Below are 19,009 nucleotides of genomic sequence, written 5' to 3'. Positions count from 1 at the left end.
TGTGTGTGTGTGTGTGTGTGTGTGTGTGTGTGTGTGTGTGTGTGTGTATGTATATATTGTCTGACTCTGGACAGTAATTTGGTGGCCAGTCCTTTTGGCTTCCTCATAAAGTTGGTTACTTTGAACATGCCAGTTTTAGGGTGAGAAGGAGTCTTGGGATATTGTCTCATGCATTCTTCTGCCTTCAGAACTGCACACACACACAGAGCTGTAAGATACTTGGTTATTTACATGTGCAAGTCTAAGAGCTTTCTGCCTTTTGTATGACCTTAGACAGCAAGGAAGCTTACAGCTGGTCATGTTGACACACACCTGTAATCCCCACATTGAGAGGAAGAGGCAGGAGGATTATCACAAATTTCAAAGCCAGCCTGCACTATATAGTGAGTTCTGGGCCATCCACAACTACATAGCAAAACCTAGTCTTAAAAGAAGAAAGACAGCCAGTGAGGTGCCTCAACAGTAAAGGTGCTTGCTATATACAAGCTTGACAGCTTGGTTTCAATCAAACCAAGGGTGGAAGGAGAGAACTCTGATCTCCATATACATACCATGGTATACATGCATGCATACACGAATGCACACATGGGAACATACACACTCCTACAAATATTTTTAAAAGGAAGTTTTTCATCAAGACCCTTTGCTGTTGATTTAGGTCTTATAATTTAAGGCTGAGCAGTCTCAGCTTTTCATCAGCCCTCTGGCAGAGAGCATTCTGGTCAGATTCCTGACCCAGTCTCAGGTATTTATCTGGGATTTGATACTCTTAAATTGGGGAAACTCACTTAGATATAGTGATGAACCCTCACCCTGATTTGACTCATTGTCTGTGGAAAAGCTAAAATTTCTATTTCATTCCCGTGGCCTGTAAGCAATCCTTCTTGGTATCTCATTTAATTAAAGGCTCCTCATTGAGTTCAGGCTAAATTAAGAGTTACTAGCTGGGATCAAAATGCAGGGAAGGGGGAAGCTGGCCATCTTCTCCCTGACAGAAAAGCAGCATTCCCTGGGAACTGAGGTGGAGCATTACTGAAGATGATGGACTTTTGTGTCTAGACAGCAAGGGTTCTAGTTACTTGCAGTCATTTGAAAAATATAGCTTGTAAAGAATGTTAGCAGGTCACCGCCCCTCTGTCTTCTAATTTTCTTATAGAAGACTTAGGTAATAGGCTTCTTAGCAGTGAAGTCATTCCATCCCATGGTGGTAGGGCAGAGAGTGCACATATGGAGAAAGGTTTGCCTTGGCCTAGACAGACTCTTAGACCATAGAGCTGCTGATGGTATGGCATGGTGGGAGGCACCTTTGTGATTGCTCCCTAGCCCATTATCTCTTCAATGAGCTCATTGTTTCTAAACAGGAGAGACGAGCCTTGGAGCGGAAAATGTCAGAAATGGAAGAAGAGATGAAGGTATGAAGGGATTCTTTGTCTCGGTGTATGTCTGTTCTCTGAATGCCTGTCTAAACTAGATACTTGAGCCCAGGCTTGCCTACTCATCACTGCTAGCTGAGCACCCTCAAGAAGAGATGCTGGGTTAGAGGAAGTGAGCACCTCTCCTCAGCCATCTTTTAGGCTCTCTCAGTTCATGTTGCATCTGCTATGGCCTTCTAGGAACAACTGATTAGTTTATAGGGAGACTTGTAGGCAGACTGGAGGCAATATCCCAAGTTGAACTTCAAAGCAGTGGCTTTTCCCTGGAAGGCTGGATGAAAGGGCTAGGACAAATTCCCCCTGCTCTGCAGAGTCCCCAGTAGGCGAGCTCCATGAAGCCTGGGCATGGCCACAGACCTTTCTCCCTACATGCAGCTCTTGCAGAAGGACCACAAGCTGAGTCATTCTACAGCAGTATGAAATTTTATTTGCATATTGGTTTCCTGTCTGAGGCCATCTCAGTCCTTGGCCTCCACATGACCCACTTGAGGGCTTACTGTCTTCCTCTTCTCAAGGATGACCTACAGTGACCATTACCTCTCATAGCTACTTCATGGACTGCTGCCAGTTTTGAGTGCCAGTCCTTTGCTATACAAGGGGAGGCTTAGGGTAGCTACCCACCTAAGACACTGAAGCAGCTCGTACCTGTGGCGCATTGTGCTAATAGCCAGGGTCACTTACTGCGTGCTCAGCTTTCTCCTTTCTGAAAGAATCATATTTTAGTGGATATGTAATGCCAAGTCAGATGTAGCTTTCTATAGCCAGGAGGCAGAAACCCCGGGACAATGTCAGACAAATGTCCTGCTGTGAGTAAGCATCTCTGGTGTGCAAGTGGATTGCTTCCTAAGAGATAGTTGTTGTTTTAATGGCCTAAAAAGATGTCATTTATGTATACCCACCACACACACAAAATAAGTTTTCAGGGTATGATCAGGTCAAAGGTCATGGTTTTAGTAGACCCTGTACTCACAATCCAGTTACCCCTTATAGTTGTAAAGTAGAAGGGAAATGCCAAGTCCTGCCCCTCATTTCCTAGTCACCAACCCACTGCTGTGGCTAGTAATTGTCTTATGGAATTTGAAGCAATAACCACTTATCCTTTAAACACTTTAAATTTCCCCAGTTGACTTAAAAGTAGCAAGAAGTAGAAATAATATTTGATTGTCCTGAGAAGAGAGCACACTACCTTAACAAACACCTTTGAATTAATTTTTCCATCTTCTGGATTTTCCAAACCCACCTCACTTACAGAAGTATTTTTCTTCCTCTTAGCATAGTATGCTATTATTGCCAAACAGGTCTTCACGAATGAATACATACAGTTCTATATGCGTGAGGGCTTTGCATCTTAAACCCTTACCTATACCATCTGCACTCTGCTGTTAGGCTGCTGTCCATAATGCTTGGTAAGAAATGGCCTGGGCAAGGTGGCTAAAGAGATGACTCCATGGTTAAGAGCACGTGTTGCTCTTGCTTAAGACCTGGGTTCATTTTCCAGCGCCTTTTTATAACCATCTGCAGCTCCAGTTCCTGGGGATCTGATGAATTCTGTGGGACCAGGCACATGTGTTGTGTGCACACACACATATGCAGGCAGAATACTCATACACATAAATTAAGTTAATGCTTAACTAAATTTTTAAAAATATATATTAAAAATATTTAAAATCTGATGCACACCTGTAACCCCAGCACTCAGAGAGGAAGAGGTAGGCAGATCACTGTGAGTTTGAAGCCAGCCTAGTCTACAAAGCAAGTCCAGGACAGCCAAGGCTACACAGAAAAACCCTGTCTCAAAAAAACAAACAAACAAAACAAAACAAAAAAAACACCAACAACTAAAGGCCTATGTCTGGGCATGGTGGCGTATATATGTAATCCAGCACTTGGAAAGCAGAGGCAGTCTCTACATTCAAGGCCAGCCTGGTCTATATAAAGACCCTGGTTCAGAAAAACTAATAAATAAGCAGTCACAAAAAAATAATAATAAAGAAAAGGGCTAAGAATGTAGCTTAGTAGATAGAGTGCTTACTTAGCATGCCATTGGCCCTGGGTTTGATCTTCAGGACTCCATAAACCAGGCATGGTGGTGTATACCTGTAACCCCAGTATTCAGTTCAGAGTCATCTTCACCCTGAACTTACTACATACATAGCAAGTTCTAGGTTAGCACAGGATACATGAAAAAAAACGGAGAGGAAGGATGCAGGGAATGGACAGAAAGGACCTAAGTGTTAATCTGGAGCATGTAAATCAGGCCAAAGCTCACACACACACACACCATGAGTGCCCTGAAGCCCATAGCCAAGCTATGTACTCTTTATGCCGTTCACATAGGCCCCATACAAAGACTCAGAAGTGGCCAAGGGGCAGGGCGGGTACTTGGAGCTCTTTCTTACTTCTATTCCCATTCTAAACTGGCAAGTACAGAAGCTCTTCCATATTCTAAGTTGTTCTCAAACCATTGGGTTGACACAGGTTTGCATGTTTCTTTCTGTGTTCTTATCCTGTTTAGCTGTGGTTTCTTAAGCTAGGCCATGAGTTCATTTCTTCAGTATTTCAAGAGATTACAGCACATGAAAGTGTTTATTCTTTCCAATCAAAAGTCATTTGCCAACAACTTTAAAAATAAATTTAAGAGGCTGGAGAGGTGGCTCAGAGGTTAAGAGCACCAGCTGCTCTTCTAGAGGACCTGGGTTCAATTCCCAACACCCACCTGGTGACTTAGAACTATCTGTAACTCCAATCCTAGAGCTTCCAATGCCCTCTTTTGGCACCTCTGGTACTGCACACATGCAGTGCACAGACATACTTGCAGACAAAACACCCATACACATAGAAAGAAAAAAATATAAATTATCAAATAGAGCCAGATCATAACTGGCGCCCAAACCAGTCAGTGAACTGTTTTGAGACTTTGTTAAAAATATATCTTATCACTCAGTCCCCATTATTTTCTACTGACACTTACAAAACCAAGTGGAGAAGAAACAAAGCAGACTGTACTGCCTGAGTAACAGTAAACATAATTTGCTCAGTCCTAGCATAATATTCCAGTTTGCAACTTGTCTAGCTCCCTCTACAGGACTAAGGGAGAGGAGTGTCAGACCTTAGCACCAGTGTTAGATTTTTGTCTGTACCTTCTTCAAATTCATGAATATATTATGAAATTGTTGTGATGGCTCTAAAGGAGTTAAAGAAAATTATTATTTAGTTCTCAAGGTCTTCATTTGACTTCATTTATACTGATGAACTTTTCTAAGGATTAGTGACTAAAATATTTTTATGAAATTGTCAATGAATAATACATTGGTCAAATCTGGGAAATCTTACCAGATGTGGGATCTGTTAGGCTTTGGGACCAGTTGCTCTGTATTTGTGCATAGTCAAGTTATGCAGGAGTTCAGTTTCTTGGAACCATCAACAAGCCGCTAATTGTAGGGATGACTTCCTGTGAATGCTTGAAACCTCAGTAAGCACTCAAATCTAAAAGTAACATCACTGCCTATTTTCCTGACACCAGCCAAATACAAAGATGGGCTCTCCTAGGTGTATGTAGGGCTCTTTGGTTGGGAGATGGTTGTAGTCTCAACCTGAAAAGGTAAGTATGAATTCTCCCCAGGAGAAACTCCACTCTACCATATTGGAATAGAATTATATGGCAGATCTGACAGGTGTGCATGTCAGTGTGAGCTGAGCTGGCTGTGCATTTGTCTTCGGATGTCCAAATCCAATCTGACACTTTTTCTGCCGCATCCTCCATGAAGCTTTAGCTTCCTTGCTAGACCCTTCCTTCCCTCCCTTTCCCAAGTCCTTGCATGAAAAGGGCCCAGCAGCCATTCCCCTGTAAGTTGCTTCTGGGATTCTATTTTGCTAACTCTGGAAGTACCACTAGCCAACTTTTGCCTCCTGTGCTCCGCTCTCCTCCTTGTCATCTCTTTGCCATGCTTGTTCTCATGACTGTTTCCTACAGAACATTCCAACATTCCACCAGATTGTTTCCTGCCTTTTACCATCATACTGAGCATCCAGATTCTCCCACCTAGAGCAGCCTGTGTCCACACATTTCATAGCTCTTTGCTGTAATATCCCTGGGAGGCAAAGACCACTTCATATAATGACAGTGAGTGTACTGAAATCTGTGGTCAGATGCCAACACCAAAGTATGGCATAAGCCAGAGGTCTTGTATGTTTCTCAAATTTGGTCATGTTTTTAAGCTCCTCCATGTGCTGTCATGATCTCCCTCACCTGTCCCCTTTATGGTCAGGATGCTAATGGTCAGCAGAGGGTGGCCCGGCCTACTCTCCTGTAGCTGCATGGAACTCCTTGGCAGCCCTGCCTTTTCCAGGGTAGGCATTCTTCCTCTTCGGGCAAAGAACTATTCAGCAGTTTGTCTCTGCTTGTTTTTCCTTTTCACTGTTTTTTCTCATGCTACTTTCATTTTCTTGCTGGTTCACTCCCAAACCATTGCCCCACTAATCTTTCATTTTTATCTTTTCCCATTATGTGATATGAGAGAGTTCTCTGATACCTGGAATGATTTTTTTGTTTTGTTTTGTTTTGTTTTGTTTTGTTTGCCATTGCTAAAACCCAAACCCTATTTACATAACAAAATCATTTCCCTCTTCCAAAAGAGCTGAGTTTCAGTTTCAAGGTCAGTGCAGAGGATCCCTTAGGAAGTCTCGTAGCAGAGTTAGCAGGCCTGTGCTGTAATCACTTTATTGAAGTCTTCAAGTCACTTGTGAATGATCAGGTATTGGGAAGCCTGTCTGTGCTGGTTATTCATTTGCAACACTCACGCACAGGTGGGTAGATTCCCACAGCGATCCAGCCAGTTCCATCATCACCTGGCATTTATGATTTCTCTGCCTTTGTGCATTCATAATTTCCAGAGTCTGTTTGAACACATTTAAGCAGCTCCAGCCTTGACATGAACTAGGGCAGAGAGCACACAGTTAGCTGTGAACATAAATATAATCATGTAAAGCAGATCAGAGGCCACTTGGCAATTGCAGGACCCAAACAAGCTCTGTGTGCTATTAAGGAGAAGTGGGAAGGTTAATTAAGCTTCCTGCAAAACAGGCTACAGGTCTGCCCAAAGAGCTAGTAGGTGTCACATCAGCCTTCTTAATAATACATGATATATGCAGAAAGTGCTTAAAGAAAACACTCCTCTTATATTTTTTTAAATTAAGTAATAAATTAAGAGAAAAATCCAGGAAGAAAACAAATAGAGGTAAGGCGACAAGTATGAGGATAAGATGAAGGGAAAGAGAAGAGTGATGTTTGGATTTAGGAACACTGGTCCCTCCAAAATCCTCAGCCCAGTCCCCAGTGACAATGAAGGAGAGGCCCCAAGGCTGTGGCTCTGCATGTGAGCTTGTCAGAAGGCCCCAAGCCATATGTTGGCCTCTCATTCTCAGGTGAGCCACATGTGGTTTCTGATGCTTTTATGGTCAACTGCAGCATGCTAAGGGTTCATCCAGGCACCATAGACATAGCCCTTCCCTCTCTAGTGCATTCTGCTTCCTCCTCCCTGTACAGCTTGCTCTCATTTACTACTGCCTTTCCGTTTCTTTTCTTGCATGCAAACTAAAAACAAAAACAAAGAGTCACGTAGTTTCTTTGTCCTACTTCTCTTCTGCTCTTTCTTGTCTCTGTCTTGTCTGTCTCCTTCATGTCTCACTCTCTGCAGAACCTTCACCAGCTAAAACAGATTCAAACCTTGAAGCAGATGAACGAACAACTGCAGGCTGAGAACAGGGCCCTGACCCGAGTGGTGGCCAGACTCTCGAAGTCCATCGAGTCCTCGGACACCCAGGAGCTCTAGCTATTGCCCTTCCTCTCCACCTCAATTCCCTCCTCTACTACTCCAGGCAGGTTTACTCTCTTTGTTGGTCCCAGAAGCCCAGTACCCATCCCTTCCATCAGAGTCTCCATGTCCATGTCCAGGTATCTGTAAAACGTGGTTATCTGAAGATGGAGGCAGGACTCAGACCATATAATGGGGCATAAGAACTTAGTTCAAGGGCAGCAGTGGGGACTTGTCTGGGCAAGCACAGTATCACTGCTCAAGCTGCCATATTGCCTTCTCTACCCTTGGAGACTCAATATAGATTTGCTTACTGAGCTGCATATAGGTACACAGCTGCGTGTATTTACCTGTGTGCATACATGGACACATATTTATTTCATTGATGGGGGTCTTTGCCAAGCTGAGAAAGAGCTTTCTCAGGCAGCAGCAACCCAAATGTACCAGTGAGGGCCTGGAGTAGCCAAGGGCAAGGATTCTCAACTGTGCTTGCATGTTAGACCCACCTGGATGCTGTTACCATATACCATATCTTTTGGACTGAGCGAGCCCTGGGCAAGGCTCTCTACTGGTGAGTGTGTGGCCATGGTTGAGAATCAAGGTCCTTTGAATACCAGATGGAACTTAATCCCAGTGACAGCACTGCTGGATGGAAATTCCTACGCCTACAGACCAGGACTCCCTGACCCCACTTCTGCTACCAGCAAATACACCCTCAGTCCCACCACTGGGGAAGACTCACATAAGCATTCTTTACCTCCTTCTGTAAGTCTTTGCTTTCATCTTCCTCTTTTAGAAACATTTGTCTCATTCTTCTCACAAGTCTCCTGCCTGGAGTGTTGGGGCCTTGAGGCAGAACCCAGGCAATATAAATGAGCCCTTCCTAATGGATCTGCCTTACAAAGGAGATGGCAAGCAGTGGAGCAGAGAGCAGGATTTACTTTCAACTGAAAACCACCCCGTAAAAAAAGTGTTTGCAAACTAGAACCTTCCTCTAGCTGTGGATCTGAAAGACATGCTCACACACAGGTTGTTTTCCCATCCCAAGGTAGTATGACAGGGTCACCACTGCCCTAAATGAGTTTTTGATTTTCAGCAACAATCTAATTAGTCTTGACTGGGGCTTGTCCTTTTTTTTCTGCCTATTTGTGTTTGCTTTTAGGGTCAGTAGCTGGTAACTAATTCCCACTAGTACTGAAGCACCCAGACTACCATAAGGGCTGAGCTAATATCCTGTTACAGATGTTATCATAGGCAAAAAGAAAATGGAAAGGGATGTGCTGCCATGGCCAGACATTGAGCAGCATTTTGATGTAAGGCAAAGTAGAGACCCCAAAGATGTCCCAGTTATTTTTGGTCTCCCTGTTTAAAGACAGTGTAGAATGTTTGGCAAAAATAGATCTTAGGATCTTGGCATTTATTAAAGCCTATCCTTGAGTGCTTTATGTTTTTCTCATTTAAAAAAAAAAAAAAAGAAAGAAAAGAAAAGAAATAAGCCCAAGGTCCCTTGGAGAATAAATGGTTGAACAAAACTTCAAACACTGTGTTCCAGAATCTGCACTCTGCACCATTGTGATATAAACCATCTGCATATTTTGTGCAGTCTTAACCATTGTTAAGCATACAGTCTAAACAATGTGGGAGCAATCTGTTAAGCAGCTACAGCGCAGGACAGCGTGGCAGCAGAGGAATGACAGACAAAATTCCACTCTTTCACTCTTCTGACTTAAAAGGCCAGTTTCAGCCAGGCGTGGTGGCTCATGCCTTTAATTCCAGTGCATGGTAAGCAGGCAGGCAGATCTCTATGAGTTTGAAGCCAGCATGGTCTACAAAAAAAAAAAAAAAAAAACAGTTTCCAAAAAGCATTTCCCTACCAAAAGATTGTGTCACTGTAATGTCATTGCCTGGCACATGACCTACAATAAGGGAAACTAACTATGGCCCATGGGCCATGCCAATAGTAAAAAAAAAAAAAAAGAAAGAAAGAAATCAAAAAAATTGTATTTGACAAATAAAATTTCTATGGAATCAGACTTCAGTGTCCAGAAATTAAGATTTATTGAAGCACATCAAAACTTGGGGTTCTGCATTATTAGTATGTGTCACCAGCTGGGCCACACTCATGGAATGAAGCAGTCACAGCAAACACTGTGTGGGTTGACTGACTCCTACAGTAGGAAAGAATGGATAACTAAGCCAAACTGGCACAATCAAAAGATTGTGCCCAGCTCTCACCCCTTTTGAATCATTCCTGCAAGCCTTATCCCAGCATTTAGCACCAGCCAGCTCTACCTTCGGAGAAAGGGAAGACTTCCAGGCAGTTCAGGTAAGGCTTAGTATGAGACCCCCACCCACCCATAGCTTGCCTTGCCCTGCCACACCCTGAAGCTTCAGGACCCCTGTCAATTACTTTAACACAGTATCATCATAGGCCATAAGAAGTAGTATGTAAGAAAACATGTACTTGATTTTGTCTGAAGCGTCTGAACATCAAACTGGTAGGCTAGAAATTTAGAAATGGAGAAACTGAAGTCTAGCGTTAAGGTGTGCTCTATAAAACCTCGTTCTTATTTAGTTCTTCTACACGTATTCTTTTAACCCTAACTTCAGCCTAATATCAGATAATATTGCTCACTTCCCTCTCTTTGAGCATGGAGTCTATGTGCCCCTTTCTTGGTCTCTACACGACACTGGTACCTTTTTACATTCTGTTAAGGTGTTAGATGTTGCAGCTGTGAAATTGTCTTGTTTCTCTTCCCCTGTCCCACCCCCAAAAAGTTGAATTCTTAATGTGGAAAAGAAAATCACCAACACTCAACAAATTGTACATCTATTTTAAAAGCAGCTCATTTCTAACGTGATGAGCAGGGAGCACATAGATACGGTTTCTTCATGTCCCTGGAATCCTGCTAAGAAATAGGGTTTTCAAGGGCTAGAGAGGTGCCTTCACGGTTAAAAGCACTGGCTTTTCTTCCAGAGGATCCAGGTTCGATTCTCGGCACCCACACAGTCTTAAAACCAACCACATGTAACTCCTATGAAAGAGGATCTAATGCCCTCTTCTGGCCTCCACAGATACCAGGCACAAACACACAAGCAGGCAAAACACCCGTACATAGAAAAGAAACTTTTTTTTTTTTTTTTTTTTTTTTTTTTAGTTAAAAAGTCCCAGCTAGGGAAGCAAGCCCCCAGATAGAACATTTTAGAAGAGATGGAAGATGCCTAGCCTAGGCAGAACTTACTGAGTTTCTGAGCACTCCATTCGGATAGCATGAAAGAAGCTGGCCAGAGCTATTGGAGGAAGGACAAGGTCAAAGACAAACTTTGCTCTAGATTGCAGTCTTATTGGTAAAGTGTATTTGCTTGCTCACCCAGATTCATGGTGAAACTGAGTGGTGGCAGGAGTTCCCAGTATTGCAAACCCCGACACAGACACTAGCATTTCTATTTCTATTATTCCTATCAGCCTCTGAGCCCATCTGAGGGAGCGGGGCAGTTACTATTCTTTTATAGCTACAAACAAAAATACAGAGAAAAATACAGGTTTGTCTAAAGCAGTGGTTCTCACCCTTCCTAATGTTGTGACCCTTTAATTCAGTTCCTCATGTCGTAGTGACCCCAACCCGTAAAATTATTTTCCTTGCTATTTTGTAATTGTAATTTTGCTACTATTATTAATCATAGTGTAAATATCTGTGTTTTCCAATGGTCTTAGACAACCCCTGTAAAATGGTTCTTTGACCCCCAAATGGGTCTCAACCCACACATTGATAGCTGCTAGTCTAAACCACTGTGGATCACTCGTAGTGACCACTCCTGAATTTGTTTCTGGAATACAACTACTTTGGTGTTTGTTTTCTGTTCCCCCCTATAATGAAGAGATGGTCTTTTGCCTTGAGCATATATGGGAATAAGTTCATCACTGGTTCTTAACTAGCTAGCATCCATAGACTAGTGATGGGCTCTGGTCCCTCATTTGTAGAGATAAGAGCATCTGCAGCACATGTTCCTGAGGTGACAGTGAGACTTTTCAACCTCCCCACATCATAGATGTTTTCTATTTGTTCCCTGATGTGGGGTGTGGGGATATGTACACACATACACACATGATTAATGTAACCTGCATCTTCCATACAAGGTTGGGGAGACAAAGATTATATTCCTTCAGGTATATTATAGATTCCCTAGTTTAATAGCAGTGCCAAGAGCTACATGGGTCTTGTGATTCCTGAGCACAGGCCAGCATTTCCTGGAGGCCTTGTTACCTGTATGGGTCCTGAAGGTTGAAATGACTGATCAGTCAAAGAAAGCATGTCTGAATGACAATGAGGATACAGATTTCTGGAGCCTTTGTTATGAAAATGAACTTACCTTCTAACCCCAATCTGCTGCCAGGAAGACCTACACATGAACTGTAGCTCATTAAGATTTTTCAGATATACAAAATATCTGTCAAAGTGCCTGATCATATAATAAAGACTTGGGTGTCCAAGCTGGAACTTGCTTTTCCTGTGTTCCTTAAGTTGAGCAACAATGTGTGTCGTGTTCCAAGATGGAAGAGCTGACAATGGAGTCTCCAATCCATCCCTTCTTCCATAAACCTTGGCTTGCCAGAATTATAACACCATCCACTGAAGTGGTGGTTAAAGGCTCTGGATCTTGACCCTATCTGTAAATTCTCTGGGTGTTAATGTTTAGAATAGATGTGTGTAGTATGACCAGTGAGAATTTGCATGGCATCAGGATGACCTTGGTCATCTCGGCATGTGGCAGAAAGGCCAAGTTCTATTCCTCAGCTCGCATTTTGTTCTCTATGGGGTATGAAGAGTGTCATTTAACTCCTAAAGGTCTCTGACTCTTTGCTGAACTTCTTCCCTATGTCCTTTGGCAGTCTCCCCAGTTTCCCTAGGCTTCAGGTGAGTTCAAGGGCAGGAACAACTGCAAATATCTACTGGCTCAAGAGAACAGGACTAAAAGCTATGTGGAATTCAAAGCAGGCTCAAATGATGAGGAGGTGTTTTCCCTAAATATTTCCATTTCCGACCCAGTAAATAGGAAGATTGGAGGGGTTTTTATCCCTGAGCAAAAGGGTAGTGAGAACACACAGCTGTGAGCAGGAGGCCCTGCTCACCTGCTGGCTCAGCTTGGGAGGGTAGAGGCGGCCACTGTGCCAGGCTCTAACACACCTTTCCCTCTGTCACTGCAGGTGTTAACAGAACTGAAATCTGACAATCAGAGGCTGAAAGATGAAAATGGTGCCCTCATCAGAGTCATCAGCAAACTGTCCAAATAGATGAGGTCAGATGTGGGAGGAGGGGCGAGCATTTGCTGCCCACCCTTCGTTTCCAGCTATGGTCTTCCGGCCAAAAGAAGCGAGTGTCTTGGAAGAAGGGCATCTCCCCCTGAACCTCGTCAGTCACCTCCTCTGCACTGTACATTTTCTCTGCACTCTCAATGCCCAGTTACCCCTGCATCTCTATCCCAAGTTTCACAACAGTTTTTCCTGAAGCATGATTGTGACCATTTCAAGCAATCTGGAGAAAGCCTTGTGGGGTACACCAAGCTCAGCTGTGGACCCCCAACTTTTGCCGCTTTGTCCACATTGGTTTCGGTCCAGATATGTAAGGCTTTGATTCATAGCCTTTACACTGACCCACTGTCCTTTAATATAGGAGAGTCTTGTGGTGGCCACTCCAGGATCCCATCTGGGGTGCCAAGAGAAAGGGCAGAATGTAGAGTTGCTCTTTGGACCTGCCTCTGGAGCAGTTTATTTAGAGTCCAAGGTGACTGGGTTCGTGTTATGCACCTCTCAGGAACTGACTTGTTTTTACTTTTCTATCAATAACCTAGGAACATCCCTGACTAGTCTTAACCTTATTTCTCCCTTTCTATAAGATTTAGATTGCCCTGGACTCTCTTGCTCCTTTTCTTTCTGTCCTTTTATGATTTCTCCTCCAGGCCTGATGGCATAAAAACTGAAACAGAGCTCCTGACCTCAGTTGGGGTGTTTTGTAAAATCATCACTCTGTTGCCTTGGTGCCATGACTTCTCTCCCTGCAAAGCTAGACGATGGCTAAGGGTCAGCCTATTGTTCACATCTGAAACTTGTCTGCTTACAAAGTGGTTTTTCTGGATTCCTCCAGTAGTATATAGTAGTACACACCTATAATCCCAGCACTTAAGCTGAGGCAGGAGGATCAGGAGTTTGAGGCCAGCTACATAGCAAGAAAAGGGAAGTCTGGGTATTGAATATTCCAGTTGTCCTTGCTTTATTTTCTTTTCCACACAGGCACCTGCTCCTAATGAGCAAGAAGGCCTGAGGGAGAGTGGGTGGAAGCTAGACTAGAGAATGGAAGCAGGCTAGAGAGACATGAGGAGAACAACTGAGGGCAATTGGAACACTGCGTTTATACTGTGAGGATGGTAGAAACTTGCTTCCTGGTAGTCACCTTCAGGGTCTGAGAGACATTCCCCTTTTTGGAAGCCAACAAGAGAAATGACTGCTAGGTAGAGATTGAGAAAGGTGACTCTTTAAGAGTGGGAAGGCCCACAGATCATGTGACCCAGCCCCCTTGTGTTACAGGGGCCCTTCCCTGTTGCCACAGCTCTGACCTATGGTCAGCTTCTGATAGCTATGCATTATTACTTGAGGCTTGGGCCCCTCTGATAAGCAGTTTTTATTAAGAGAAGCTGGGATCTGCTGCTTCCTGCCAAGACAGCATGTTAGATACAGGTGGATGGTGGTCTCTAATTCCCTCATCCTTTCATCCCTCCTCAGATGTCATGATTTTGATGCCTCTCACACCTTGACTACCATCCTCTAGAGTCTAGACGAAACATCCCTTTAGATTATCATGCCTTGGCCTATACAGAGTACTCATTAATTCCAGCTCTTTAGTTCCTATCTGATCCAGTGCTGCTGGGTATAATGCGGTTTGGGGGCATTTTGTCCTTTGGTTCACATTAAAGGACAGGTCCTTTAATGCCTCATTATTTGGGGATTGCCATTGATGTGGACCATTCTAACACTACCTCTGTTAGTTTCTTTCATAAGGACACCACTGTCCTTTTTGGTGGCCCTTGCAGACTTTGTGTGCTCTTAAACAGAAGTTGTAATTCAGGGTCCCAGTTACAGAAATGGAACAGAAATGGAAACCATGTCCATTCTGACACGCTTTCAGCACATACAATATTCTCTTTTCCATTTCAACCCACTCTTCCAAGGAGTCTGGGTTGGGCTGCTCTATTATCGTGAAGCACTGAGCCCGGGTCTTAGGAAGTACTGAACCACAGTAAGAAGGGCCTGTTTTCTGCTATAGGAAGTGTTCCCTTCTTGCTGGGAGACATCAATAGGGTGTCAGCCAACTGATTCTTCTAGCTTGGCTTGGATATTGGGAAAGAGGAGATTACTGCCTCATTCTTAGAAAAAGAAAATGGGATTTTAGGAAGACAGTTTGAGGCTCCTCCATTCATAGTCTAGGTAAAGGTGTTGCAGAATGCTATGCCTTTGGGGCAAGTTCTCAAAACTCACAAACTGGCATTACACCAGCTGCTGTATGTGGCCTTCCATGTTAAAATGCCATCTCTTGTTGGGAAGGTTACCTTGTGACAAGTTATTTACAAGCTTCTCAGTCTCTGTAGTACTGGAACTTGTGGCTGAGAACCCATCAGAATACAAAGGACCTCAGGTCATTCCAAGCACTTCCTTGTGGGCCACTAATTTTATTAGACAGAAACACTGAATTTGGTCTCTTCCAGAATTCTTCAAAATCACATCTACTGAAAGCCCCCATGAAAGACATAAGCCTTTCGATAGCCAGCTGTCTGGGTGCTGTCTCCTTTTCCTGCATTGCCTGGCTAGTTATATACCGTGGGTCTCTCCAGTGGCCACCAGCCTCACCTGCTGGCTTCCTTGTGAGTGATCTTGCAGCCCCACTGCAGGCAGATAGCCATGCAGGACCCAGCCCTGACACACCAGTCTTCATGGGAAACTAAGATGGGAATGAGAGTGTTCTCATTCAATTGACAGCTTTCAATAGGCAAGCTACCTTTGGGAGTAATGACTGGCCATTCCAGAGCGTCTCTGGCTGGAGTTTGCCTGTTTGCTTCTCAGGGTCTTCTGAGCCTTTCCAGACAGTTCCTGGAGGTGCTGACTTCTAGCTCTATCCCAGTCTCTAAGGGAAAGGTTGTGTACACTTAAGGGTGTTACCTCAAAAGAGGCTGAAAAACAGATCTGTCTTGGGTCCACTCAGTACACTGAATTCTTAACTAGCCTGTTCTCATTTCCTAGAACCTCCTTGTGTCTACCCAACACTGGGACATGTTCTCACCCTCACTCCCCCAACCCCTCACTTCTGCCCCAGGCCTCAGACCCCTACATGCAAGTTCTATGGGATTGCTGGTGGCTTCCACTCAGGCAGTACAGGAACAGAGTCTGTATACAGGTTCATATACACGAGTATATGAACCAGAGATGAAGGAACTCTCCAAGCCATGCCTTCATCTGGGACTCTGGTTTCTGACCCCCTTGCAGCCTTTCCTAGCAGAGACAGCTGTCTCCTCCCAGTGTCAACATACTGACAGTGTTAGGAGGTGGGCCAACATGCCACCACCTGTTAGGGGGTGGGTCTTGGGGAGAGTTTTCAGACTGTTGTGCACGTTGAAAGAGCATTGGGCATATAGGCCAGCAGGGCATTTAGTGACTGCCTTCACCCAGCAGGTGAGCCACAGCTTCCATTGCAGCCTCACACTGACACTGTGCTGCAGGAGCCCAGCTGTCCTCCCTCAGTACCACTAGGCTCTAGTCCATTGCTTACAAGCCTTTTCCGAGGCCGGCCCTGTCCAGATCCATGTCCAGTTATAGCTACATCTCAATCTCCATTCTCTTCTGAAGGTAGGTTCAAACTCTCAAACAACACAGGTTCCCTTGACCCAGGAAGTGAGGCAGCTATGAGGGTGCACACAGTTAAGCCACAGGGAGTCAGGGCCAAATTACTTAACCTTGGGCAAGATGATCTTTAAAATCCCCTTGGCTTAACATTCTGTGATTTACTTATTTTCAGAAAGATGAGGACATTTTTGACGCTTAGATTTCTGCTTCAAAAGTTGCTTAACTTCAAATTATCAAGATCAGTCTTGCTTTCTTCCCAAATTCAAGCTGTTTAAGATCAGCATCTCAAGGCTGATCTCTCCCCCATGTTAGAAAGTGAGTTTGACATTGAGAGCTGTTGAATAGCGTTGTGATTGCTTTCCCTCCTGGTGGCTAGGTAAAAATATTACCAACCTGGAGAGGTGGAGATTGGAGCTGGTAGGGCATGGATAGAGCAGGGTGTTGCAGGCAGCCATTAGACACAGTGTGTCACTAGGAAAGCAACTGCTGCATGTAGGTTTGCTCAGCCATCTCACCCACATGTGGCCAGTGCTGCTTCTCAGCACCCAAGCAGCAGGCTTACTACGCATCTGCTGGCACCAGCTGGTTCCTAGTCTTAAGCTCTGCCTTGAACAGCAAGAGAACGCTCTGCAGTGAAGCTCATAGTTCGGTGGTTACTGCGGCTGAGCTCTGCCTCTGACACTGCTGCTGTTCAATATGCTCTTTCACAGCAGAAGCCATGAAAGCAGGAGGTGTTTCAGACCCCACGACCACATAGACCACATAGCATAGAATGGTGCTCTGGCTGGACTCCTACAGTCAGGGCTTGGATGTGAGCAAAGGGCCAAACCCTGGAAGTGGGTACCTGCATTTTGTAGTGAGTGAAAGATAGGAGTTCTGTGAATGTGGCGCAGGATGGAGATCGCAAGCACTGGGAGGAAGGAAGCCGGGCTTCTGCACCTGGAAATGTGTTTTTTCATTAAGTTCATCCCTTGGCTCCAGCTGAGCTAGATTTTAATCAGCTTCCCTAATGGGTATTGACACTGCTCGGAGCAGTCAACTCTGTCGGGGACAACTATTGATTGCTTGTGTTCTGATTAGATTGGAAAAATAGATCAACTTCATTATAGCCCAGGAGCTGTCATTGTCACAGCTACAGAGAAATGAAGTGGTCTCTGAGGGCTGAGGAAAAACAGTTGGGCTCCCGAACCAGAAGTAGCTGAAACTTGTACCCATGTCTCCTTGAGAGCTGTGGTTAAGGGTCACAGTTGCCCTGGAGTATGCCTTGCAACCCAGAGCCTGGATGGCCACTGTGGCGAGATGGTAGAGGAGCCCATGGCACTGACGCATGTTCTGACCTTACCTCAGCAGACATGACGGTGTGAGAGTCTCTTTAAGCCTGGGAACACACACATACACACCAGGCTGGAGCTTTCAAAAAGAGTCTGGCATTTTGATTAGAAATGAGAACGCAGAAACCAGTTTTATCCAAGTGGAGCTCTGTCTTTTTTGCTCTTCCTACACCCTTCCAGTTTCCCAAAGGACTTCTCACTCCCACTCATTTGCTTATCTTCCAGATTGGGAATCTGCCAGAACGACATTTTGTTATTTCACCTCTAAATTTTCCCCTAATGCTTCCAATAAAATTTTACTTGGGTGGCCCCTTAAGGTGTCATCAAGATGCTAGCTTGGGCCCTTCCAAAATAAGCACACCCTCCCCCTTCCTTCCCTCTCATCTCCCTCCATACTCCTTAGGTGCCTGAGGGAAGAGGTTTTCCATTAATCAGCCAAGAGTCCTGTAGGATTTTCAAACCCAACAGCAACTCATCCCTCCCAACCTGCCCACCACCCATAGCCAGTCCCTACCCACTTTTAAAGCTCCCTGGCTGTGCTATCGGCCCTCAGAGAGCAGGTCTGGCTTATAGGTCTAGATGCCTCCTCTGTTGCAGGGCCCTGTCTGGCTCATTCCATCTTTTCTGAGGGCTGTGACTGAGGCCTAAGGCAGAAGTGTTTCGTCAGCACTGGCTGAACTAGTTTGTTTAGCTAGGGTCAGCCAAGCAGGAGAGAAGATCCAGGAAAAGCTTGACCGTGAAGATCATAAGGGCCACTGAGGTGCTCTTGAGCCCAGAACTGGGGATCCTAGCATGGATCCTAAACAAGGGACACTCAGGCAGGAGCAGCTTGATCGTCTCCAGAGCGCAAGTGTCTGCTGTTCTCGGCCCTGCTCTCCTGAAACCTCAGGCAGATCTCAGCTTATCCTCGGCTGGGGAGACTAGGTGGAAGCGATTGTAGGCACCAGAAGGCAGGCACAGGAAAAAGGATTCTGAGAGGATGCACCTCCAACGTGCGCTCCTTTTTAGCCAGCATCCCTTGAGCCCTTGGCAGCTCGGGCCTCCTCCCAGCTGGTACCTTAAGGCAGAGCCATGATTTCCCTGAAGAGGGGAGTGAACCTTCCCTCCTTCGCTGGGGGATGTGGCCAACTCCTGGCTTTGGCTTTATGGCTTTCTTGTAGTCATGTGTCCTCTGCTCCAGTCTTGATCACTACTTCAGTGCTAGCATTTTACATTTCCTCTCTCCACCCTTCACCCACACTTAATGCACCGAATGGAACTGTTTTCCAGCTGAGTTGTGTGGATTCACTTCAGTCAACTGTAAGTACACCTGGAGGAGGCTCCTGATGGAGGGGAAGCCAGACTGGCTTTGTGAACTGAATGTATTTTTATGCAATTTTGAGTGGCCTTTCAACCCTGAGATGGATTTGTTTTACTGGTTGTTGTTATAGAATATTAAGTATTCTGTGTTTTGAAAGTTTGGGAATAATATTCACATCTATATGATGCCTGTAAACACAACAGTATTTATAAACGAGGAAATAAAATTGTGTTTTAACTTTG

At 44.7% G+C, this 19,009-nt stretch overlaps 1 protein-coding gene across 4 annotated transcripts in view; it reads left to right on the top strand.

Moving 5' to 3' along the window:
• The window catches only part of Ppp1r12b (protein phosphatase 1 regulatory subunit 12B), a 213,103-nt gene extending 194,094 nt beyond the window's left edge, over nucleotides 1-19,009 (top strand). For 3 of the 4 annotated variants that reach the window (XM_055598056.1, XM_055598059.1, XM_055598058.1), the window contains 2 exons: nucleotides 1,362-1,412; nucleotides 12,453-19,009. In XM_055598056.1, coding sequence (XP_055454031.1) covers nucleotides 1,362-1,412; nucleotides 12,453-12,539 — 138 coding nt within the window. In that variant the 3' untranslated portion in view covers nucleotides 12,540-19,009. Of the gene's footprint in view, nucleotides 1-1,361; nucleotides 1,413-7,129; nucleotides 7,394-12,452 lie in introns of those variants that run through there. The other variant, XM_055598055.1, reaches the window with a different exon arrangement.

The sequence above is a fragment of the Psammomys obesus genome, unplaced genomic scaffold (assembly GCF_907164565.1).
Source record: "Psammomys obesus unplaced genomic scaffold, mPsaObe1.curated_primary_1811, whole genome shotgun sequence".
NCBI lineage: Eukaryota > Metazoa > Chordata > Mammalia > Rodentia > Muridae > Psammomys > Psammomys obesus.
Note: the sequence above shows the minus strand (reverse complement) of the source record. Positions and strands in the feature narration are given on the sequence as shown.